A 25,608-nucleotide genomic window follows, 5' to 3' on the forward strand; every position below is an offset into this window, starting at 1 on the left:
CCCAGTTGGGAATTTTAATGGCACTGAATCTTCCACACAATCCCACCTCCCTTGATGCTCACCCTTGTCTGGTTAATTCTTCCCATTTCCTTCTCCTCTCTGAGTTCATTCCATTTCAGTAAAGTCTGTGATAATTCCATGGAGAATCTGCAGTAGAAACCGCCATAGAGAATCTCCCAGCCCTTCAATAGAAGGAAGGCCAATGTTAGCAGCAAACCTGGACTGTGCCCTTGTGTACCTTGCCTGAAGGATCCCATGTGATCTGTCAGCCTCCATCCCAGCCTGATAACCATCTCGGACATTGGAAGGAAATGCCCAAGGAGCAGGTTAATATGATGCAAAAAGCCTTTCAGCTGAAGCTTCAGTGTTTGCACTTAGTGTGCATTATCACTTGCTCATTGCTCCCCTTTAACATGATAATGAGGAAAGAACTCTTGTTGGTGCAGTTTTCTTTTAATCATCTCAGAATATTCAAAGATGTGAGCACAGAGCAGTCACGTTCACGGACAAGATGGTGAGGTCCCACAGACAGTAAACGAATGATGAAACACATCTGTTTTGTTGGCACAAGTTGAATAGTGAGCAGGACACCCGAGGGAATCTTTCAGAATGGGATCTTGTCGAGCTCCCTGAGGTGGGGGTGGGGGTGGTCAGGGTGTGGTAGGGATGGAGCCTCAAATGATGGAGCCAGAGACTGTGCAACTTTCAGCAGTGCACCACAGTCTCAGCCTGGATTCTGTGCTCTCATTTCTGAGGTGGCGTTCAATCCAATGACCATTTTGACAATGAGGCAGGAGCATTGCCCATGGAGCCACAGTCAGTAACAATGTAAACTGTGTTGCTCTGAAAGCCTGAGTCTGCACCTCAGCTCAGAAGGATATCAGCTCATTCATCAAATCTGTTTCGGACCCTCTGCAGGCTGACCAGGCTGCCGGTGCCTTCCAACACTCCCATGTTTCCTCTTGTGCCACAGGTCATTCTCCTGAGGGATAATTGTGCTCGGAGTCGAAAAGTGTGGCTCTGGAAAAGCACAGCAGGTCAGACAGTTGTGCTCAGGCTGAGGACATGACCTTGCCCCTCTGTCAGATCCTCTTCCAGAAACCCATGGCTCACCACCGCCCTCTCCAGGACAATTAGGGAAGAGCAACAAATAAGGATTGAGATGGGGACATGGAGCTTCAAATACTGATCTTTGCACTTTGGTGGCACGCTTGGATGTCTGTTTGTTAGATCTTTGCATATAATTAGTTTTTTGCTGATCCCACTGCTAATCCGAAGGACACTCCACCTTTCAGTCTGACAAACCAGGTTCAACCATTTCAAGGCTCTGTTTCTGGTCGAGGCTCCAGTCTTTGAAAGAGATGAATTCAAGCCTCACCAGTTTGTTCATTTGAATTGGAGGCCATTTATTTTGATTTCTCCTGCGATGGAGCGGGCGTTGACGTGTCGGTTATTTGTTGCTTTTCCCGAATTGTCCTGGAGATGGCGATGGTGAACCATGTAATATCTGGGAAGCAACTGACAGGTCAATCCCACTAAAATGACTGCGGTTTTTTTCGTGGCTAATGGAAGGAGGCGTTACCCATAATCCTCAGCAGTACGGCAAGTACTCTATAGTTACTGGAAGGCAGTTGTTTCACTGTGCCCGCACAATACAAAGTCAGAAAGCACACAACACCAGGCTCGAGCTCAAGAGGTTATTTTGAAATCACAAGTTTTCGAAGCGCTGCTCCTTCATTAGGTGTACCCCAGTATCCCCCACATTACTGAACAGTACAAATAAACTGGGGCTCTTCGAGGATCCAACCAGCTCAATCTTAGAGAGTATAGCTCTCGAATCGGGATACCACAATGAAAATGCACTGCATGGTATGATATATCAAAAAGAAATACATTGATGTGACTTTAGATTGTCTTCAGATTGTGCTTTTTTTTTCATTCTGTGATAAAAGTAGACATTGATGGCCGGAGTTCATGACCCCATACTGTGTGAAGGTTGGTGTGAAGTGAGGCCAGTGTGTTGGAGCTTGGGCTCCTGCCTCAGGATCAAGTTGCAGTAACGAGCTGGCAACAAGTTGTCTTGTCTACAATGTTGCCAGCATTGGGCACAGAACTAGGTTAGTCACAGGAGACAAAGGGTAGCGATGGAAGAACGGTTTTCAGAATGGAGGGCTGTGACTAGTGATGTTCCACAGGGATGAGTGGTGTTCATGATCTCCATAAATGATTTGGAGCAAAGAGTTGCTGATCCAATGAGTAAGTTTATGGTTGATACAAAGATTGGTAGAGTTGCAGATAATGAGAAGGATTGTCGGAGGATACAGCAGGATATTATATCAGGTGGATGCATGGACAGAAAAATGGCAGATGTAGTTTAATCCAGCCAAATGTGAGGTGATGCATTTTGAAAGGTGATGGACAGGTGGGAATTTTACAGTGAATGGCAGAATCCTCTGGAGTATTGATATGCAGAGGGATCTGGGTGTGTATGTTCACAGATCACTGAAGGTGGCAGCACAGGGAGGTAAGGCAGTAAAAAAAGGCTTATGGCCTGCTTGCCTTCATTGGAAGGGGCATTGGGTGTAAGGATAGACAAGTTATGCTGCAGCTTTATCGAACATGAGTTAGGCCATACTTGGAATATTGCATAGAGTTCTGGTCACCACACTACCAGACGGATGTGAATGTTTTGAAGATGGTGCATAAAATGTTTATCAGGATATTGTCTGGTATGGCGGATAGTAGTCCTGAAGAAAGTTTGGATAGACTGGGTTTGTTTTCACTGGAATGTGGAAAAATGAGGCGTGTCCTGATAGAAGTTTAGAAAGTAGTGAATGGGATACGTAGAGTGGAGAATACGAGGCTTTTTATCCCCAGGGTGGAGGGGTGAATTATTGGGGAACAGAGGTTCAAGTGCGGGGGAATTTAAAAGAGATGTGCGAGGCAAGTATTTCATACAAAGGGAGTTGAGTACCTGGAACACACTGCCAGAGGAGGGGGTGGAAGCAAACACAATAGAACCATTCAAGAAATACCTTCACTATTGCATGAATAGGAAGGGAATAGAGGGATATGAATCCTGTAGGTGAAGACAGTTTCAGTGAGGAAGGGCAAAATGTGTCAGCACAGGCTGGAGGGCCGAAGGGCCTGTTCCTGTGCTGTATTGTTCCTTGTTCTTTAATCCCTGCTGTTGAATTGGATTCTCGGGAGCCAGCTCCGTATGAAGAGCCTGTTCTCATTCTTTTGATGGAGTTCATGGGGCAGCTGCTGCTTTCTTGCTACGTCACAGATCAAACCAACAACGCAGAAAGCTTCTTGATATTTTAAACGCACTGTCTGCAGGAAAATGTTTGGCCGAAGTTTTAATATTGTTTAATAAGATAATGACATCAATATACCAGTGTTGTTTACAGCTGGGAACATTTAACATCATTGTCCTTGTTTTAAATTGACCCTAACTCGTGATAATACATTTTACAATGTTTCTCCCCCCTGACATGGTCTGAAGAGGTTTGCAAACGTGTTTTGATGAGGATACTGCATCTTCAACACCGTGTGACGGAGTGGGTGGCTGTTTGAATTCTCCCTTGTCATAATACAGTTTTAAATGTGTCAGTGTTACTTTCCCCACTCTCTGGGGGTGTCGCTGTGACTGTCTCTGTTAGAGCCACAGCATCAGATTTCCACTTGGCAATCTGTGTCTGTAACTCCCCAATACTGTATTATTGACCCATTTCAGTCTGTTTCCCATCAGTCAGCGTCCTTGATTGGCAAAGGCTGCATTTAACGAATCTCAACGATTATGGAGACCTGGTGAGGTTGGGAAAAATCAGAAGGATCAGTTGCACCATTTGCATTATGTACAGGGTCCGGGACGCAACAAGCGGTAACTGCGATGCCAGGGGGCCCGTTGTGCTCGGGTCTGGGACTGAGGAGCCTGTAATCTCTGGTCACTGTCCCTGATTTGTGGGTCCTCTCTGATGGAGACCATTGTGAAATTCATTGTCAAGATCGCCACCTCCTGGCCTGGAGAAGCAAGAACATGCAGTGCCCGTAGGAATAACCTGAATGTGATCAGAGGACAAGGTCAAAAATCATACGACACCAGATTATAGTCCAACAGGTTTATTAGAAAACATACACTTTCAGAACCTCGCCCTTTCTTCAGATGCTCAGAGGAGCAAGCAAGGTGAATTTAATCAACAGAGAAAACAAACTCTGCTGTTCATTTCCTTCTCGGTTGACTCCGTTCTCCTCAATGACATGAACAAGGGACAAGGCAAGAATAAAGAATATAAGGACTCCACCAGTGACCTCGTGAAATTCATAAGACACCTCACCCAGCACTTTGATGAAAAGTAAGAGTATGTGAACAATATTTAATTCTAATATTTTCCTGCTTTTTCCGTTTTTAGCATCGATTCAAAGCAGAAAGAGCCTTTCTTTCTCCTTCCCCCCTTGAAACTCTTACTGAGATGATCAAACCCAGCCACGGTTCATGTGACCGGCTGAGGGATTGTCTAATGATTGAGTGAGGGGACTGGGTCAGGATTCCCTAGAATTCAGAATTCTTGGATGAGATTTCGCTGAAACATTTCAAATTCTCCAGGACCCTGACAGGGTAGAGTTTGGAAGGATGAACCCCTACCTGGGGATTCTAAAGCAGAGTCCCAGTCTGGGAATAAGGGGTTAGACATTTAGATCAGAGATGAGGAATGGGTGGCACAGTGGCTGGCACCATTTCCTTACAGTGCCAGGGACCTGGGTTTGATTCCACCTTCAGGCAACTTTCTATGTGAATTTGAATGTTCTCCCTGTGTCTGAATGGGTTTCCTCTGGGTGCCTCAGTTTCCTCTCTTAGTCCAGAGATGTGCAGGTTAGGTGGATTGGCCATGGAAGTGTAAGGTTAGACAGGGGGCTGGTTTTGGGTGAGATGCTGCTTGTCCTTGATGGGCTTAATGACCTTCTTCCACACAGTAGGGATTTTATGATTCTATGTTGCTGTGGATCTGGAGTCATATGTCAGTCAGTATGGGCAAGGACAACAATCTGATGGACATTAGTGGGCCCGACAGGGTTCTCCCCCAACAATGGTTGTCATTGGACTCTTAACTCCAGAGTCTTTTTGAATTTAACTTCCACTCCATGTATTGCCAGGATTTAGATTAGATTCCCCAAAGTATGGAAACAGGCCCTTTGGCTCAACAAGTCCACACCGACACTCCAAAGAGTAACCCACCCAGACTCATTCCCCATATTCACCCCTGACCATGGGCAATTTAGCATGATCATTTCAGCCAGTACATCTTTGGATTATGGGAGGAGACCAGAGCATCCGGAGGAAACCCATGCAGACACAGGGAGAATGTGCAAACTCCATAAAAGGCAGTCACCTAGGATTCTGGTGCTGTGAGGCAGCAGTGCTAACCACTGTACCACCGTGCTGCCCTACGGTGATCCTAGATCCCCCAGAACATTACTTGGTTCTTGTGATTAAGAATCTCGTGATGATACCATTAACTTATTGCCTCCCCACATGTGTATTATCTCTATCTTGCATTTATTCAAATGCCTAAGTATCGATGAGTATCCCAAAGATTCAAAACCCTCTGAGTGAAGAAATTCATCGCATCCCTACAATGTGGAAACAGGACATTCAGCCCAAACCGCCTCTCCAAAGATCATCTCACCCAGACCCACTCCCCTATAACCTTGCATTTCCCATGGCCATTCCACCTAACCTGCACGTTTGTGGACTGTGGAAGGAAACCAGATCACCTGTAGGGAACCCAGGCAGACACAGGGAGAACGTGCAAACTCCACACAGTCAGTTGCCCGAGGGTGAAATTAAACCTTGCCCCAGTGCTGTGCCACCCCACTTGATTCTGGGCAATAAATGCTGACATAGCAAGTGATGCCCAATCCAGTAAATGAATTAAGAAAAGATCAGTCAAGTTTTGGGATAGGACTGTGATGGGTTACTTCCCACTTGCCTGGATGGGTGCAGCTCCAAAAACAATCAAGAAGCTTGATATCATCCAGTACAAAGCAGCCTGCTTGATTGGCACCACATCGATAAACATACACTCCCTCCACCACTGATGCTCAGTAACAGCCGTGTGCACCATCTACAAGATGCACTGCAGGAATTCATACCAAGTCTCTTGAGACAGCGCCTTCCAAATCCACAATCATTTCCATGTAGAAGGACACAGGATACTATCAAAAACAAGTTCCCCTCCAATCCACATAGAATCTTGATTTGAAAATATATGACTGCTCCTCCAGTGTCGCTGGATGAAAATCCTGAAATTCTCTCCCTAAGGGCATTGTGGGTTTATCTACAGCACATGGACTGCAGTGGTTCAAGAAGGCAGCTCACCATCACCATGCAAAAGGCAGAATTGTGGCTCAGTCGTTAGTGCTGCTACCTCACAGCACTAGGGACCTGGGTTCAATTTCACCGTGGAACAATTGTCTGTGTGGAGGATGCACATTTTCCCCATGTCTGTGTGGGTTTCCTCCACACAGTCCATAGATGTGTTGGTTCGGTGGATTCGCAATGCCAAATTGGAAATAGTGTCGAGGGATGTGTTGGCTGGGTGGGATGACCATAGGAAATGCTGCAGTACAGGAATGGGGTCAGTCCAGATGGGATGTTGTTCGGTGGGTTGGTGTGGATGTGATGGGCTGAATGGCATGCTTCTACACTGTATGATGATTCCATGAGTCACAAGGGCAACACAGAATGTGTTGCTAATACTGGCCTAGACAGCAACAACCATGGTTTTAGAGTGAGTTTTAAACAAAAAAGACCATCTGCACTGCTTACTATTCCATCAGTCTTTGTGTCAATTTGGAACTATGATTCTCATTAATACATACAGTAAGTAGTTAAGGCCTCACCACAGAATCCTTGTGGAACACCACTCGTCTCTTTCTTTCTCTGTCGTATATCACAAACCCAGCCTCATAACCAAGTCAAACATTCATTTTCAATCCCATTTTCAATCCAGACTGTATTGTGGGAAATTATCGAGTACTCGTGAAAGTTGATGAGACTTTTTGCCCAATCGACTATTTTGGTCAATGCATTTGGTTTGTTCGTCAGAATCTACCCGTCATAAATCTATGTGGGCTATTTCCAATTCTCCACATGTTCATTCTTTCTGCTGCTAATGATAGATTCAAATGAAACCCTCAAAAGAGATGTTAGATTGACCAGTATATAATTTCCTCGGTTCCCTCTCTCTTCTTTCTTGAACCCGTGGAGTTACAGCAAGACACTTTCCAAATTAAAGGAATGGTTGCTGCTTTGGAAGCTGATGGGAAAAGCTTCTGAAATTTCTCCCCCCTCCCCCTTCCTTTAAACCCCTGAGGTCCTGGAGATCTGTCAGCCTTTAGAGCTGCTCATTTTCCAATGCTGCTTTCTGGCATGTATCAAGTTTTGTGAATTCCAGTCTTCCATTCATTCCTAACCTCCCTGGAATGGAAGCTGCATTATCCCGTTCCTTGACTATGAAGACTGGCACGACTAATTATTGTACATATCGGCCATTCCCTTAGGCTCATTCATGGAATTCCCAGTTTGTTTTTAAAGGGCTCACATTGCACAGGCGCCCCCTTGAGTTTCTAATTTTCATGTAAAACATTTGTGTTATTCTTGTGACCCCTTGCAGGTATCTTTCTCAATACGTTTTCTGTAACTCTTGCTTCCTTTTTGTCTTCTTTTACAGTTCTTCATATCTTCCTTCAGTTGCCTGAATTTTCACTGATATTCCCACATTTGAGTGCTCTCACCTTTAGTTTTCTGTTTTCTCTCACTTATTTTGTCAGTGACAATTTGTAAACAAGTGGGAACCTGTTCCATACTGAGCGGAATTCATTTTTAACCATCTCCCCATCTCATTGAGAGTCTGATCTGACAATTTTGGCTGACACCAATCTCTGTTGCATTCTGTTTTCTGGGAGGTGGGTGTCACTGGCATAGATCAGTATTTGTTACCCAAGACTAATTGCCCTTGAACTGCTGGCCTTGCTGTGGCCTCTCAGAAAGCACCCAAGGGTTAACCAGATTGCTGTGGGGCTGGAGTCACATGAAGTCCAGACTGGGTAAGGCTGAGGCTGGACAGCAATCAGGGATCAATATCGTAGACACCATTAATGAGGCTTGCTTTGTGATTTGAATTTAAATTCCAGCACTTGTCACTGGGGGAGATAGTACAGTTCCATATATTGTGGCAGGACACTTGTTTTGTATCTCACTGAAAGACAACAGCTCCCTCAGTTTTGCAGTGTCAGCCTTGACTGTGTGTTCAACATAGGAATTAGGAGCAGGAGGAGGCAATTCAGCCCTTCGAGCCCGCTCTGCCATTTAACAGGACCAAGGCTGATCTTATCCTGCTCTCAACTCCACTCTCCTGCCTGCTCCCCATCGCTCTTTATCTCACTTTTCATCAGAAACACATCTTTCTTGAACCTGTGGATTGATTCTGCCTCCACTGCACTCTGGGGCATTGACTTTCACAGATTCACAACCCTCTGGGAGATGTCGTTTCTCCTCAGCTCAGTTTTGAACCGACCTCCTCTCACTCGATATCGATGATCTCTTGTTCCAGACTGTCCTACAAGGGGGAGCATCTATTCAACATCCACCTTCTCACTCCCCTTTCACATTTTCCATCCGTCAATCAGATCCCTCCTCATTCTTTTGTACTCCAGTGAGGACAAGCCCAAGCTCTTTAACTGCTCCTCATGGGACAGCCCTTTCATTCCTGGGATCAGTCAGGGGAACATCCCCTGAACAGCCTCCAGTGCTGAAGGACTCTATGATCAAAATAGAATCCCCGAAACTTCTGAGACAGAGGTGACAGTGCTCCCACTGAGCAGCTTCCAGTTTGTACAGGGCACTGCTCTCAGCTGGATGGTTGGGAGTTTGAGTTGATTTTAAGCTGTATTTTGGAGAGGAGTAAGCAGCCTTTTTGATCAAAGCCTCCAGAAATGTGAAGGTGACAATTATGAGTAATTCAGAGCAATGATCTACTCAGTTATTTTGACTCCTGGGGCCTGCTGAGTACTAAAACTCAGCATTTAGGAATTGCTGAGAAATATCTTCATTGACTTGGACATTAATTGTATTTTTCAGGTTCCACATTTTAATGAAGAGTCCAGAAGATTATAGCTTTAGGTTATTTCCCGATCTCATTGTTGCTGTCTACAAGGCTGTGAAGGACACAGAGTGGAAGAAGTACTTTCCTAAAGAATAGAGACTGCTCCTGTTTTCAAAGGGTTGCCATCTCTTGAGTGGATATGAGACAGAACCACATGCTTCAGGGCAAGAATGGAAAGAAGGAACTTGCATTTGTAACACAGAATCCCTATAGTGTGGCGGTGGGCCATTCAGCCTATTGACTCCATACCGCCCCTCCGAAGGTCATTCTATCTCGACCCCAATCCTATCTCTGTTTGTTCCAATGGCTACTCCACTGAGCCTGCACATCGCTGTACACTCTGGGCAATTTAGCATGGCCAACTTATCGAGCCTGCAGATCTTTAGACCGTGGGAGGAAGCCAATGCACCTGGGGAAAGCCCACGCAGACACAGGGAGAATGTGCATACTCCACACAGACCCACCTGAGGCTGTTCGCTGGCACGGTGAGGCAGCAGTGCGATACACTGAGCCATCGTGTTGCCTATTATTGCTTAGTGTAATGTCTGTTTCATGACTTGCAATTTATTTTATTGCTTTAAATAAACCAACTCATAAAGTTAATGGATTGATTATGGGACCATTATATTTAACCTCACAGTGAAAGGCTGGAGAAAACACTGTGCAGATGAGGCCTATTGCACAAGCAGCTTAATCTGCAGGTCGAAAATACGAGTGGCAGTCTTTGCTTGTGTGAAGGTGTGTGAGGCAACACATGGGCAAGGAACAAAACAAGGCCACTCGGCACTTTGAACCTGCTCCCCCATTCAATAAGATCGTGGTTGATCTGATTTTAACCTCAACTCTACATTGTCCAATAATGTTCCATCCCTTCAGTCATCAAGAATCTATCTCCCTCTTCCTAGGGTAAATATAGGGTTGGGAAATGGGTCTGGGTTAGTTACTCTTCGGAGGGTTTGTGTGGCCTTGTTGGGCTGAAGGGCCTGTTTCCACACTGGATGGATTCTAAATTCTGCATCCACTGCCTTTTAATGAGGGGAATTCCAAAGACTGACAATCTCCGAGAGAAAAACATGTTTCTGAATCTCTGTTTTGAATGGATTCTCCCTTAATTTTAAACAGTGATTCCTGGTTCTGGATTCTCCCACAAGAGGAAACATCCTTTCCACATCCACCTGGTCAAGGACCCTCAGGATCTTGCTTGTTTCAATGAAGTCTTGCATTCAGTTTCCCCTCACACTACACCATAATGTTCTATGAGCTTTCCTGATGACTTGCTGTACCTACATACTAACCTTCTGAGATTAATGCACTGAGACCCAGATATGGGTCTGGGGACACAGGCTCAAATCCCACCGTGGCAGATGGGGGAATTTAAATTCAATTAAAAAGTCTGCAATTAAGAGTCTAACAATGACCATTAATCCATGTGGATTGTCAGGAAAACCCATCTGGTTTATAAACGTCCTTTAGGGAAGGGAACTGCTATCCTTACCTGGTCTGGCCGACATGGAAATCCAATCCCACAGCAATGTGGATGACTGTTAACTGCCCTCTGGGGCAATTAGGGGTGGGTAGTAAATGCTGTCCTAGGCAGTGACACCCTCATCCTGTCAATGAATGAAAAAGAAAAAATTGACCATAAATAAACAACAAGGATAACAGTCATTTGTAATGAATGAGCAGCCTTTGTTCCAGGCCCTCATTATCTCCTGATTTATTCTCTTTCCCACCATAAAGCTACTGTTAGGAAGCATGGAGACTATTCCGATCAGCTCTTGGATCTCTCCCCTATTTGTGCTGCTTTCCAGAACCCAAGTGTCTTCCTGCTCCAGCCTCCACTCCTCACCCTCACACTGTTCTCCCTCTCTCCACTCCTGACCTCTCACACTGTTCTGCAGCCTCCGCTCCTCACCCAGACCTATTTAAGACCAGAGGTTATAAGATTAAGGTGGAAGTATTTTTTGACCCTGTGTGTGGTAGATATATGGAATATGCTGCCTGAGAGGGTGGTGCAAGCTGAAAATTACACAACCTTTAAAAACATTTGAATGAGCACTTATAATACCAGGGCATGGTAGGCTCCAGACGACTGCAGGTAAATGGGATTAGTGTAGTTGAGTGCTTGTTGGTCAGCATTGACATGGTGTGCCGAAGGGCCTATCTCTATGCTGTGTGACTCTCGAACCTGGGTCCCTGGCTCTGTGAGGCAGCAATGCTGTGTCACCCATATTGACGGAGGCACACAAAAAATTCAGCACAAAAGTTGATAAGAATTCAGCTCTTCCTGTTTTTGAAAACCCCACCATCACATCACTCAGTTAGCAAATTAAAACAAACGATGGGTTATTAGCACAGCTCCCTGCCGGGGTGGTGAAGGGGAGGTGTGGTCACTGGTTAGATAACAAAGACATAGGAAGAGAGGGAGTGGACCCAATTAAAATGGAAGGGGAGTGGTGTGGGTGGAATCTGTGAATGGATACTTACCCATCTGACAGAGTGCCCTCCACCTGGCAATCTATTTTACATGATGTGGAAACATAGAGGATAGAAGCAGGAGAAGGTCATTTGGCCCCACCAGCCTGCTATGCCATTCGATATTATTGAAGCTGGTCATGGAGCACATTACTGTAATCCATCCCTACCCCATATCCCTTGATTCTTTAACCACAAGACCTTTCTTGATAACATAATGTTTTGGCCTCAACCACTTTCTGTGACAGAGAATTCCACAGGCTCACCATTCTCTGGGTGAAAACATTTTTCCTCATCTCTGTCCTATAGAATTTACCCCTTAACCTTAAACCATGTGCCCTGGTTCTGGACTTCCCTACCATTGGGAACAGCCTTTCTCCATCTAACTTGTCTCGTCCTGTTCCAATTTTATAGCTTTGTCCAAGATTCCCTTCCTTCATTCTTCTAAACTCCAGTGAACACAATCCTCACCAACTCAACCTCTCCTTTCCATCACAGAAATCAAATACCATTCAGGAATTAATATTAATCAGCCCAATGTGGAACACAGACTTTGTAGGTCAGGGTTAGAAGACAATCATTGCCGGTTCTAAAATTCAGGCTTCAGGTGCAGTAATCTCAATGGAATCATTGGATACAATCGTACAACAGCAGAAAGATGGGAGGTGTAGATGGAGGGTGCAGACAGCGGTGTAGACAGTGGGTGTAGGTGGTGGGTGCAAACAGAGGGACGAGACAGTGGCTATGGATGCTGGGTTCAAACAGTGGGTACAGATGGTGGTGCAGACGGTGGTGTAAATGGTAGTGTAGACACAAGCAAGACCTTGCGTGGTGACCACATGGTGGCTGTGTGGAATCACACAGAGAGCAGCCAGTGAGCCTGACACAGTCAGGGACACCCCCTGGTGCTGAAGGTCATGCTCCTGCTGACAAAGGTTACATTTTAACTGAAACTGCACTCCCTCCCTACACGATCCCCTCTTGTCCCCACATGCCTCACTGCAACACAATGAGATGCCAGCCAGCACCCTGTGCCCTCGTTCAGTCTCCATTGACATTGTCTCCATTAGCCTTGACCCTCCTCCCAAGCACTTACTTGGGCCTTCACTGAAGCTTGAGCCATTTCCTCTGACCCTTGAGCATGTGTATGCCATCTTAGAACTGCCTCACCTAGTCACCGTTAACCTGCACTGCCCTCTCAACATGGAGCACAGATTGATACAGAGCAGAAATGGTCCTTTGTCCCATTGAGTCTGTACCAACATAACTACCACTAAAGGCACTCTCATCCCAATTTCCTGCACTTATCCCAGATCCTTGAATGTTATGATATTTAAAGGTTGTAAGTTTTCCACCCTGCACGACCTTCCCTGACAGAGGATTGCATGTTTATAGTTTATATCACGTCAGGCTCACGGAGCTTAACAAAAGCTCAACCCTTTAGGCATTTTTTAAAATTTGTGGCATGGTGGCTCAGTGGTTAGCATGGCTAACTCACAGCACCAGTGACCCAGGTTCGATTCCAGCCCCAGGTCTTTGTGGAATTTGCCCGCTCCCCCTGTGTCTGTGTGGATTTCCTCCATGTGCTCCAAGTTTCCTCCCACAATCCAAATATGTGCAGGTTAGGTGAATTGGCCATGTTACAATTGTCACAGTGTTCAGGAATGTATCGGTCAGGGGAAATGTCGAGTGATAGGGCAGGTGAATGAGTCTTAGGGAGTTTCTCTTCAGTGGGTCGGTGTGGACTTGTTGGACCAAATTGGTGATGTCTATAATGAAATCTTTCAAACCACTCATTTTGTCTAGTGTCGTTTAGTTCTTGAACTCCTTGTTTGATAAATGTTTCATTTTTTCTGATAATATGAGTTCCCTGATGAGCTGTTAACCGTGTCCAATCAGGGAGTCCTGGCTGACAGATAAAAAGGGGAGTGTCAGAAGGACTGATACTCTAGTATCTGACTCTGAATAACAACCTGCCAACCAACCCCCTCCTTCTGTCACCCTCAATCTCCCCAAGCTTACTCTTGTGGCCCCGTCGATCCAGCCTGACCTGCTGTGCTTTCCCAGCAACACACTCTCAACTCTGATCTCCAGCATCTTCATTCCTCACTTTCCCCTTCCCCCCACTCGCTCATTACAAACAGAAATGACTGGTGGTGAGTTTAACCCTGAGGGTCATCACAGCTGAGGCAGAGGGAGAGAAGGTCACACCTTCATGATGGTAGCACCCTTAATTAATCCACCGCAATCACTCTCAGGGCTGCAAGAATTCAACCTCCCTCACTCAGACAGCTCCCTCCCTGGAAGGTAATATTGCTGCACCTGGTTTAGGGATAATTGAGCTTGAAATACGACTATGGCTAGCCAGCACTGGCTGAGCAGACAACCACAACTGCAATGACCCCGGCTCCTTGTAATTGGGGAGCACATTAGGGAGCGAAGTGTGCACTGCCTCTGAAATCCCTCCCTCACTGAGAACACACTCTCAGTATTCACCTTTCTTAGCTGCCATTCCAATTTCAGGACAAAGTCTGTGTCCTATGATCCTACCCCACTCGCCACCTGATGAAGGAGCAGCACTCCGAAAGCTTGTACTTCCAAAGAAACCTGTTGGACTCTAATCTGGTGTTGTGTGATTTTTAACTTTGTCCACCTCAATGAGCTGCCATCTCAGGCTAAATTGTTTTTCATCTGAGATTTGAGAGGATAAAGGCCTAATCTTCAATCCCCATCACAAAGCCTATTCTCTATCCATCACTCAGAGACACCTGCAGGCAACACAGAGTAACACACTGACACTTAGTGAGATACCTACAGGCAGTGCAGAATAACACACACACACACACACACACACACACTCAGACACACACACACACACACACACACAACGGAGTCAGGCAGCACTGATTAACATGCACACAACCCGAGCTGCCTGTAGGTGTCTCTTTGAATAACACACCCACACTCAGAGTGACACCTACAGGCAGCATTATGTAGTACACTCACTCAGAGAGACACACAGCCTGCAGTGTCAGTGGTTGGCCTCAGATCATTTCAGGTGCAACACAGCATGCAGCAGAGAGTGCACAGTGCGATCCCAGCACCTGAGTTTAGACCAGAGAGTGAACATGGAATGCCTCAGATTGTAATTATTGAATCCCAACAGCTTTCAGTTTCTATTCTGTTTGGAATCTTGTAACCTCCACAGATTCCAGACCAACTAGATTATTTGAAACTGATTGCTGATTGGCTGTCAGTATCATCTACCATGGATTGACAGGCCACGTCGCCAGTTGTGACAATGTCATGCTGACATGCAGCTAATCAGCTGAATGGAGTGGTCTATTTCCAAAGCACGCAGAAACAGAGACCGAATCTTCATCATCTTTATTCCCTTTTCCAGACTGACATTGACAGAAAACAGACTGCAATTAACAGCCCAGACAGAGGAAGCTGCACAAATTCACAGCTACAATGGCTTTTGAGGAAAACACTTGTGGAGATTTTCTCAATAACATGAGAATCCTGCCCTTCAAATAGTGACAGAAACCTTAAATTGGAACTGACTGCTGAGCAGGAAGGAGATCTGATTTATTGAAGCAGAAATTTCGAAGGTTCACATTGTTTTGTACAGCTGACAGCCTTAAGCAACTTCAAGAGATTTTACTTGGCATCACAAATCAACCCTCTCCCAATCAAAAGTCCCAGAGCAGGGGAAAATGGGGTTTGACACAGTGTAAACTCTATCTACACTGTCCCAATGAACTACCTTTACTCCTGAACCTCAGAAGTGTCTCTGAGCCAGTCCTGAGAAGGAAGAGAGTTGAAATTCAGTGCTGACAATGACCTTTGTCCAGCCAGCTGAGCCCTGTTCTGTTTAAAGTTGTGTCTCCTCTGTGGACTGTCTCAAACACTCTACACACATTCTGATCTCCTGATGCTCTTGCTGAGGGGAGAGGAGAGTGTCACGTGGGTAAGGGCACAGGAGAAGCGAGCGTTGGACTCCCAGTCAGACCCAGAGAGGGTCAGCAGGCTGCTGACACTGGAGGTGCTGTCCGAAGCTCGCAGGTAGTTGCTGGTCTGAACCCCGTCCGAAATGACTGCACCGTCCTTCTTCCACTGCACCTCCAGCTCATCGGGATAGAAGTGATTGGCAAGGCAGACCAGGGTGGCAGTGCCCTTGGCCTCGACCTGCTCCGGGGAGGGGGGCAGCAGGGTCAGCTTTGGCTGAGCGTTGTCACGGCCTGAAAGACAAGAGAAACAATTTTAATCCCTGCCATTCAAAGGGATTTCAATTCTCAGAATATTCACTGATAAAATGTTTGAATATTTGTCTCCAATACCTAATAAACCATACAAAAGAATTTACATTTTTTAAATTGATTCTTGGGATATGAGTTAACTGGCAGGAGCAGAATTTTTTGTTCACCCTAATTGCCCCTGAGAAGGTGATGGTGAAAGAGAAGGGACAGTTTTGGACCATCGTTTGGGAAATGAATATGGGCAGCTGGGAGAACTAAAAGATGGCGATCATTTCAGTGACAGTGATCAGAACTAAGTGAGATTGAAATTAGGGATGGAATTGGAGAACCATGGAGCAAGTGTAAAAGTTTTCATTTTACTGAATGTTTTGGTAATTTAGTAAAAGTGGACTGTAACCAGTGACATGATGGGAAATCAGTGTCAGGGCAGTGGGAGCCCTCAAGTGACAAGACAGAGATCATTCAGAATCGGTTCCCACAATGAGTAAGGGTGGGAAACCCAAATCTAAACTCTTAGCCTGGGATGTCAAAAGGCAACCAGTGTAGGGAAGACCAAACAGGGAAGGTGATGTTAGTTATCTCGAGTTCAAACCTGCAAAAAGCTGATAGGAGGATAGAAAATGCAGGATTAAAATTGAACAGGACCTGAGGAAGGCAAAGAGCTGTAATGATGAAATATGTCCAAGTGAATCAGGGAAATCCTACCGAACAAGAGGATTAGGGTCATGTACTGACATGGATTGAGAACTGGTTGGGAGACAGGGCAAGAAGAACAAGTCTTTTTCTGAATGACAGGTAGTTACCAGTTGGGGTACCACAGGGGCCAGTCCTTGGTACCCAGTTATTCATAATATAATAGAGTCAAAGAGTCTGAGAGACCCAAAAGGCCCATCAGCCCATTGTGTCCACATTGGTCAAAAAACAACAACCCAATAATTCTCATCCATTTTTCCAGCATGAGGGAATTGGATGCAATATGTGTTCAAGAAGGAATGAGATATATTTCAACAATCAAAGAATGTGTGGAGAAAGCAAGAACGGAGACTATATGGGATGATTGGCCATGATCATATTGAATGGTGGAGCAGGCTTGAGGGGCTGAATGGCCTCCTATGTTGATGTTTCTATATGTTTCTCAGATATCGAAGGAATGTCTCTTGTCAATTTGAACCTGGAAGTCACATGTGAGTGGAGGTGGAAGATGTGGCCATGGTGATTAATGAATGCGGGTCAGTAAGGTGGTTAAGAAGACACATGGGAGAAACAGTTTTTCTTTTTCCCTTGATGGAATGAGGGCATTGCTGGATCGGCAGCATTTATTGCCCATCCATAATCGCCCAGAGGGCAGTTTAGAGTCAACCACATTGCTGTGGGTCTGGGGTCACATGGTAACTAAAGGTCATTAGTAAATCAGATGGCTTTTTCCTGACAATCAACGATGGTCATCATTGGACTCTTAATTCCAGATTTTTTTATTGAATTCACATTCCACCATCAGCTGTGGCAGGATTCTAACCCTGGTTCACAGAACATTATCTAGATCTCTGGATTAAGAGTTCAGTAATTATATCATGAGACCATTGCCTCCCTTATCTCATTATTGGTTGACAGTGAAAGCAAGGAGTTTGTTTATTCTGGAACTGTATAAAACCCCAGTTAGAGCACAGTGAGAGAACAGTGTACGGTTCCGGTCACCACATTACAGGAAGGATGTGATCCCACTTGTGATGGGGACAGAGGAGGATTTTGTCAAAAATGGGGAGTTTTAGCTTTGAGGAATGATTGGTTTGGCTGGGATTGTATTCTTTGGAACAAGGAGGCTGATGGGAGATTTGATCGAGGTGTGTAAAATGATGAGGGGCCTGGATAGAGTGGGTAGGAAGGACTGATTTCCATCAGCACAAAGGATGATAACCATGGGGAGAGATTGAAATTAATTGGACACAGAGTTCGAGGGGAATTGTGGAGTTATTGTTTTCAGCCAGAGGCTCGTGTGATCTGGGACCCACTGTCTGAAAGGGTTGGAGAGGCAGAAACCCTCATCATATCGAAAAAAAACACTTGGATATTCATTTGAAACAGTGAAGCCGCAGGCTTATGGAGCAAGAGCTGGAAAGTGGGATGGAGCTCGATATCTCTTTAACAAACCTCCAATTAAGCTAGTCCCATTTTCCAGCATTTTGCGCATATCCCTCTAAACCCTCCCTATTCATGTACCCATCCTCTTAAATGTTGTAATCATACCCTCCTCCACCTCTTCCTCCAGCAGCTCATTCTATACACACGCCACCCACCACGTGAAAAAGTTGCCCCTTCAGCCCATTTCAAATCTTTCCCCCGTCGCCTTCAACCTATGTCTCTAGAACTGGACTCCCCAACTCTGAAAATAGTACCTTCTCTACGCACCCTTTCAATGCCCCTCATGATTCTATAAACCACAAAATGGTCACCGCTCAGCCTCCAACAATCCAGGGAAATTAGATCCTATTCAACCTCTCCCAGTACCTGAAAACCTCCAACCTTGGCAAAATTCTTGTAAATCTTTTCTGAAGCATTTTAAGTTTCACATCATTTTTACTACAGCAGGGCAACCAGAACTACACACAGTTTTCCAAAAGTGGCTGAACCAATGTCCTATACAGCCGCAACAGCTCCCAGCCAGTCAGACAAAGGAGAGTCTGAAGATGTAATCTATTTGGATTTCCAGAAGGCCTTTGACATAAGGTACGAGCCCATAGAGTTAGGGGCAAGGTACTGGCATGGACTGAGGACTGGTAGGTTGATGTAAAGCAGAGGGTGAGGAAAAATGGCAGCTGGTGACTAACAGAGTTCTGCAGGTGTTAATGTTGGAACCATAACTATTCATGTCATGCGTTAACAATCTGAATGAAGGAAGTGAAGACATTGTTGCAAAGTTTGCAGACGATATGAGATAGGTGGAGGGACAGGTAGTGTTGAGGAAGTGGGAAGGCTATAAAAGGGCCTGGATAGGCTCAGAGAGTGGGCAAAGAAGTGGCAGATTGAATACAGTGTGTTACAGTGTGAGGGTATGCACTTTGGTAGGAAGAAGAGATGCAAAGGCTGTTTTCTAAATGAGGAAAGCCTTTGGAAATCTAAAGCAGACACCTCATTCAGGTTTCTCTGAAGGTGAACAGGCTGGTCCAGTTTATGCTTGGGAAGGTAAATGAAATTATAGCATTCATTTCAGTAGGGCGGGAATACAAGGGCAGAGATGTACTGCTGAGGCTGTGTAAGGTTCTGGTCAGACTGAATTTGGAATATTGTGAACAGATTTGGGACCCATATTCTAAGAAACAATGTGCTGGCATTGGAGGGATTTACAAGAATGATCCTGGGGATGAAGAGCTTGTCACATGAGGCGTGGTTGAGGACTCTGGGTCTGTACTCAATGGAGTTTAGAAGGATGAGGATGGACCTTATTGAATTTTATGGAATACTGATCAGCAAAAAAAGAGTGTATGCGGAGATGTTTCCGAAAACAGGAGAGACTAGGTAACCAAGGCACAGCCTCAGAATGAAGGGTCGACCCTTTCGAGCTGAGATGAGGAGGAATTTCTTCAGCCAGAGGGTGGTGAATATGTGCAACTTATTGCTACAGAGGGCAGTGAAGGACAAGTCACTGAGTGTATTTAAGACAGAGATAGACAGGTTTGTGATTATTAAGGGGATTGAACGTTCCTGTGGAATAGGAAGGAGAATGGGGGTGAGAAGCATATCTGCCAAGATCAAATGGCAGAGCAGATTCAATGGGCTGAATGGCTGATTTCTGCTCCTATTGCTTAAAGTCTTCTGGAGAGTTTCCCCAAAACCCTGGAACACTGAACCCACTGGACTGTGAGCCCTGCTGGACCTGTTTATCATCAGAACTTTGCCAAGAGATGACCAAAGAGTGGAGAGAATTTGCACCTATGTGGGAATTTTAGGATACTTCCCAGCTCCTGGAATACCATGAGTGTAGGAAGTGTGGTCAGTGACAGCAGTTGGAGCTCCGGGTTTCGGAGCTTGAGCAGCAGCTGGTGTCAGTGCGGAGAGTCCGTGAGGCTGAGAGTTCCATGGAGAGCATGTTTCTAGATGTGGTCACTCTGCAGCTTCAGAGTATGCAGGGAGAGAGGGAATGGGGGAGTAACAGACAGGCCAAAAGGACCAGACAGCTAGTACAGGAATCCCCGAGTGCATCCCACACGCCAACCAGGATTCAGTTCAGAATCCTGATGAGAATGATGGTTCATCTGGGGAGTGCAGCCAGAGCCAAGTCTATGGCACCATGGGGAGGGCTCAGCTGTATAGGGGGGCACAAGGAAGACTGGAAGAGCGATACTGAGAGGAGATTCGAGAGTGAGTGCAATCGGTAAGTGTCTCTGCAGCTGCAGATGGGAATCCAGGATGGTGTGTTGTCTCCCTGGTGCCAGGGTCAAGGATGTCACTGAGCGGCTGCAGAGCACCCTGAGGGGAGACGGGGAACTGGCAGCAGGCGGGGTCCACCCGGTCCAAGTGACAGAGGGAGAAAAGGGATGTGGTCCTGCAGTCAGAATTTAGTGACTTCGGGAGGGAGTTCAGAGCAGGAGCTGAAAAGTAGGCATGTGCACATTACTCCCAGTGTCCCAAATAAGTGAGAATAAAAACAGGAAGATAGGACAGAAGAATAAGAGGCTGGAAAGAGAGTCTAGCAGGGAGGGCTTTAGATTCTTAGGGCATTGGGACTGGCTGTGGGTGAGATGTTACCTGTAAAGACTGAATGGGATGCTCCTGAATAGAGCTGGGACTGAGTTCCTGATGGGGTGATTTGTTGCGACTGTTGGAGAGAGTTTAAACTGACTTGGTAGGGCTGTGGGAGCCAGGGGGGATTATCAGAGAGAAACACCAAGGTTCACAGAATCCTCAGTGCAGTCCAAAGATCACCATCAAGTGGAAAGTAGAAGAACAAATCTGCAAGAAATTTGCAGGGTCTGTCAAATCACGACAGAGAGTTGTTATAAATGGGGTGGCTGGGGATGGGGTGGTGGTGGGGGGTGGGGAGGGGAAGAGCTTTAATTATCCTCATAGACTGGGATAGTATCATTGTGAAGGGCAGAGAGGGGCCAGCGTTGTGAGAGGGTGCTCAGGTGAACTTTCTCTAGCCGTGTGTTTCCAGTCCAATGAGAAAGGAGGCTCGGTTACACCTGGATCTTGGGAATGAGGAGGCACAAGTAAATCAAGTGTCAGTGAGAGGACATTAAGGGAAGAGTGATCATTGTATCATAAGTTTGAGGGTGACCATGGAAAAGGAATCCAGTTTCGAAATGATTCACTTGGGAACACACAGACTTCCGTTGGGTAAGAACACATCAGAGTGAATGAAGTGGGGTTAAAGGTTGCAGCAAAGTCCTGAAGTGAATAATAAAGATCGTAGTTCAGGGACAGTCGATGTATATCCGAGGAATGGCACTCAATTCCTGGCTGTTTTGAGACAGAAGTGGTCGAAATATTGTAATAAGAAAAGGGCAAAAGTGTAACTAGGGAGTGAATAGGTCCCCTTAAAGATGGCTAATTCACTTAGCCTGCACATTCCTGTACACTTTGGGCAATTTAGCATGACCAATCCATCTAACTGAGACATCTTTGGACTGCGGGAGGAAACTGGAGTACATAAAGGGATAGTTAATGTGGTTTTGTGGATTGGAAATCATTTCTCACTAACTTGATTGAGTTTTTTTGAAGAGGAAACAAAGAAGATTGATGAAGGCAGAGCAATTGACATTGTCCACCTGGATTTGAACAAAGCATTTGACAAGGTTGGCCATGGTAGACTGAGTAGGAAGGTTCGATCACATGAGTTCCAGGGTGAGCTCGTCATTTGGATAAAAAAATGACTTGAGGTAGGAGACAAAGGGTGGTGGTAGAGGGCTGCTTTTTGGACTGGAAGTCTGTGACCAGCAATGTGCCATAAATATCAGTGCTGGATCTACTATTTTCATGATTTAAATAAATGATCTTGATGAGAATATTGTCGGTAAGTTTAGTAAGTTTTCAGATTACACCAAAATTGGTGGTGAAGTGGATAATGAAGAAGATTATCTCACAGTACAGCAGGACCTTGATCAGTTCGGCCAATGGCTGAGGAGTGACAGATGGTGTTCAATTTAGATAAGTGCAAGATGTTGCATTTTGGAAAGGCAGGACTTACACAGTTAATGGTAGGGCCTGGGGATTAATGGTAGGGCGTGGGGATTAATGGTAGGGCCTGGGGATTAATGGTAGGGCCCTGGGGATTAATGGTAGGGCCTGGGGATTAATGGTAGGACCCTGGGGATTAATGGTAGGGCCTGGGGATTAATGGTAGGGCCCTGGGGATTAATGGTAGGGCCTGGGGATTAATGGTAGGGCCCTGGGGATTAATGGTAGGGCCCTGGGGAATTAATGGTAGGACCCTGGGGATTAATGGTAGGACCCTGGGGATTAATGGTAGGGCCCTGGGGATTAATGGTAGGGCCTGGGGATTAATGGTAGAACCCTGGGGATTAATGGTAGGGCCCTGGGGATTAATGGTAGGGCCTGGGGATTAATGGTAGGGCCCTGGGGATTAATGGTAGGACCCTGGGGATTAATGGTAGGACCCTGGTGATTAATGGTAGGACTCTGGGGATTAATGGTAGGGCCCTGGGGATTAATGGTAGGGCCCTGGGGATTAATGGTAAGGCCTGGGGATTAATGGTAGGGCCCTGGGGATTAATGGTAGGGCCTGGGGATTAATGGTAGGACTCTGGGGATTCATAGTAGGGCCCTGGGGATTAATGGTAGGGCCCTGGGGATTCATGGTAGGGCCCTGGGGATTAATAGTAGCACCCTGGGGAGTGTTGTCGAACAGAGTCCTAGCAGTTCGGATGCACAGGAAGGATGTTCTTAAACAGGAAAAGGTGCAGAAAATATTTACAAGGAGTTTGCCAGGAGTGGAGGGTTTGAGCTAGAGGGAGAGACTGAATAGTCTGGGGCTCAGAGGTGACCTTACAGAGATTTAAAAAACCATGAGGGGCACAGATTTGGTAAACAGCTAAGGTCTTTTCCCTAAGATGGGCGAGTCCAAATCTGGAGGCATAGGTTTAACAGGAGAGCGGAAGATTCAAAAGGGATCCGAGGAGTACAGACGGCGGTGCATATATAGAACAAGCTGCCAGAGGAAGTGAATGTGGCGCATACAATTATAGCATTTAAAAGACATTTGGATGTACACATGAATAGAAAGCATTTTGAGGGATATGGGCCAAATACTGGCAAAGGGGACTCAATCAGTTTAGGATATCTGGTCGGCGCAGAGGAATTGGACCGAAGGGTGTATTTCAGTGCCATACAACTCAATGACTATGAGAGGCTGGACCCTGAAGTGCAGGAAACTGAGGGGTGACCAGATAGAGGTTTGTGAAATCCTGATGGGGTGAGATAATGTAAATAATTCAGGAGGATGTCAATGTTTTGTAGAGAGGGTAGAAAACACTCCCAAAGATTGTTCCCGGAATGAGAAACCACAGTTATGTGATAGACTGGAGAAGAGATGTCTGAGAGGGGATTTGTTCGAGGAATTCAAAATCAGGACGGGTTTGATCAGAGCAAACGGGAAAAAAAATGTTCCAACTTTTGAAAGGATTGAGAGCTAGAGGCCACAGATTGGAAGTGATTGGTAAAAGAAGCAAAAGTCAAATAAGAAAAAAACATGTTCAGCCAGTGAGTGGTTAGAGTATGGAATGCACTGCCTGAGAGTGTGGTGGAGGCAGCTTCAATTGAAACATTCTGAAGGGAATGAGACTGTTATTTGAAAAAGAACAATGTGCAGGGTGATAGGGAGAAGGCAGGAGAATGACACTCAGTGAATTGCTCATTCAGAGAGCCAGTATAGACAGGATGGACAGAATGGCCTCCGTGTGCGCAGTAACAATTCTGTGATTGTGTGATTGAGCAGAGTTAAAGCTAGGGGAGGTGGGAGCTCGGTGTCTCACTGTGCTGCTGCTGCTGCTGCTGCTGCTGCTGAGGTCAGTGAGATCAGAGACTGGGACAGGGAGCCAGAGCTCACATCAAACTCTGCCCGTGTCCATCACACTGAGACTGACAGGAGGCTACTCAATGAATTCACTCCATGCTGCAGGAATGGGACTACAGGCTGCAAATGGACAGAGCTCCTCCACACGGTGAGTAAAACTGACTGACTTATATCTTGCTGTTTAAAGGGGGCAATGTGACTAAAGAAATACAGCTGGACACCCTGTTCGACACAGTGCTCCTCAATCAACCATTTCATTCACCGCAGCTCCCCACTAACACCTTCAACAATTCAGCAACTATATTTTAGAAAGTGTATTTCAGTATTGACAGGGTTAATAATGGAGTATTGAGGTTTACTTACTCAGTCTGAGCTTGGTTCCTGGACCGAACGTAAGCCACAGTGCGAGTTCCCAGTGCAGAGGCTGTACAAAAACCTCTGCTCTCTGCTTCCCTCTTATCACTGTCAACCTCTGTCTGTCACTGGCTGTCTCTCACTAACTCTCACCGTCTCCCTCCCCCTCTCTGTCTCTCCATCATTCATGTGTCTTTCTCTCTCTGTCTCTCTGGGTTGTTTCCAGCTGGGCTCGGGAGGTTTGTGAAATTTATTTTTCGATGTGACATCTTGCAGCTGCACTTCACATGTGGCCATGGAGTGTAAGAGGGAAACTTGAGGCTTTCAGTTCGCGTTGAGACACCACGGGGACTGGAGTGTGTCGTGGACAGTAACAATCTTAGCATGGGGTAATTTGTTCAGTTTCATTTAGATCTAACTGTGGGTTATGTCAGTTCAGGCGGTGGGACTGTGTGTCCATTATTATGCATTTTATATAACCATGGATGTGTCAGTACAGGAGGTAGTGCTTTATGTGTTGAGGTTTATGTACAGCTCTGTGTCACTGTGTCGAGGGTTGCTGCTCCGCTGCTGACAATAATAGTCAGCGACATCCTCATTCTGAACGTTGCTGATTGTCAGGGTGAAACTGGTCCCTGATCCACTGCCGGTGAATCGATCGGAGACTCCTGTGAATCGAGTTGTTGCACCATAGATCAGGAGAGAGGGTTTCTGACCTTCTCGCTGCTGGTACCAAGCAAGGTAGCTGCTAATGCTTTGACTGGCCTTACAGGTGAGTGTTGCGGACTGGCCCAGTCCCACTGACAGCACTGGGGGAGACTGGGTCATGATGATGTCCCCATTGATACCTGAGGGGTCAGAGAGAAACACAGTGAAGTCAGAACTGTCACAGAAAGAGCCTGTCAAATGAGAGATTGTTGGAGACACTGAGCATTCCTCTGGTTTCAGCATTTTCCCTTCAATCACAAGTCAGTGGAATTGGAGTGAAATGGAGAGCAGCTAAAGATTCAAGGTGGAAGGAGAGAGATTTGTACCTGCGACACAGAATGCCAGGGGCCAGATCAGCTGGATGTGTGAAATCATGGTGTGTGTGCTCCTGTCCCTGTGCCTGGTTCCTGATAAACTCTCCCTTCACAGGGCTCTGCTTTATAAAGCTGCAGCCTGTGAGAATCTGACTGGGTGTTCCTCAGTATGTAAATTGCATCAGGCAGAGAGAGCCACATCAGCCCCTCACACTTCCTCTTCTCTCTCTCTGTCTGAGAGAATCATTGATGTGAACAGCACTGAATGAGGCCATTTGGCCAATTGTGTCTGTGCT

At 46.0% G+C, this 25,608-nt stretch overlaps 1 gene segment (V, D, J or C); it reads right to left on the minus strand.

Moving 5' to 3' along the window:
- Positions 1-15,027: 15,027 nt before the first annotated feature.
- On the minus strand, positions 15,028-25,373 carry LOC140472487 (Ig kappa chain V region Mem5-like). The segment is given in 4 exon segments: positions 15,028-15,889; positions 24,300-24,335; positions 24,842-25,138; positions 25,325-25,373. Coding segments are annotated over 4 exon segments (711 nt in total).
- Between the last annotated feature and the right edge of the window lie 235 nt (positions 25,374-25,608).

This window comes from Chiloscyllium punctatum, unplaced genomic scaffold (genome assembly GCF_047496795.1).
Source record: "Chiloscyllium punctatum isolate Juve2018m unplaced genomic scaffold, sChiPun1.3 scaffold_347, whole genome shotgun sequence".
Taxonomy (NCBI): Eukaryota; Metazoa; Chordata; class Chondrichthyes; order Orectolobiformes; family Hemiscylliidae; genus Chiloscyllium; species Chiloscyllium punctatum.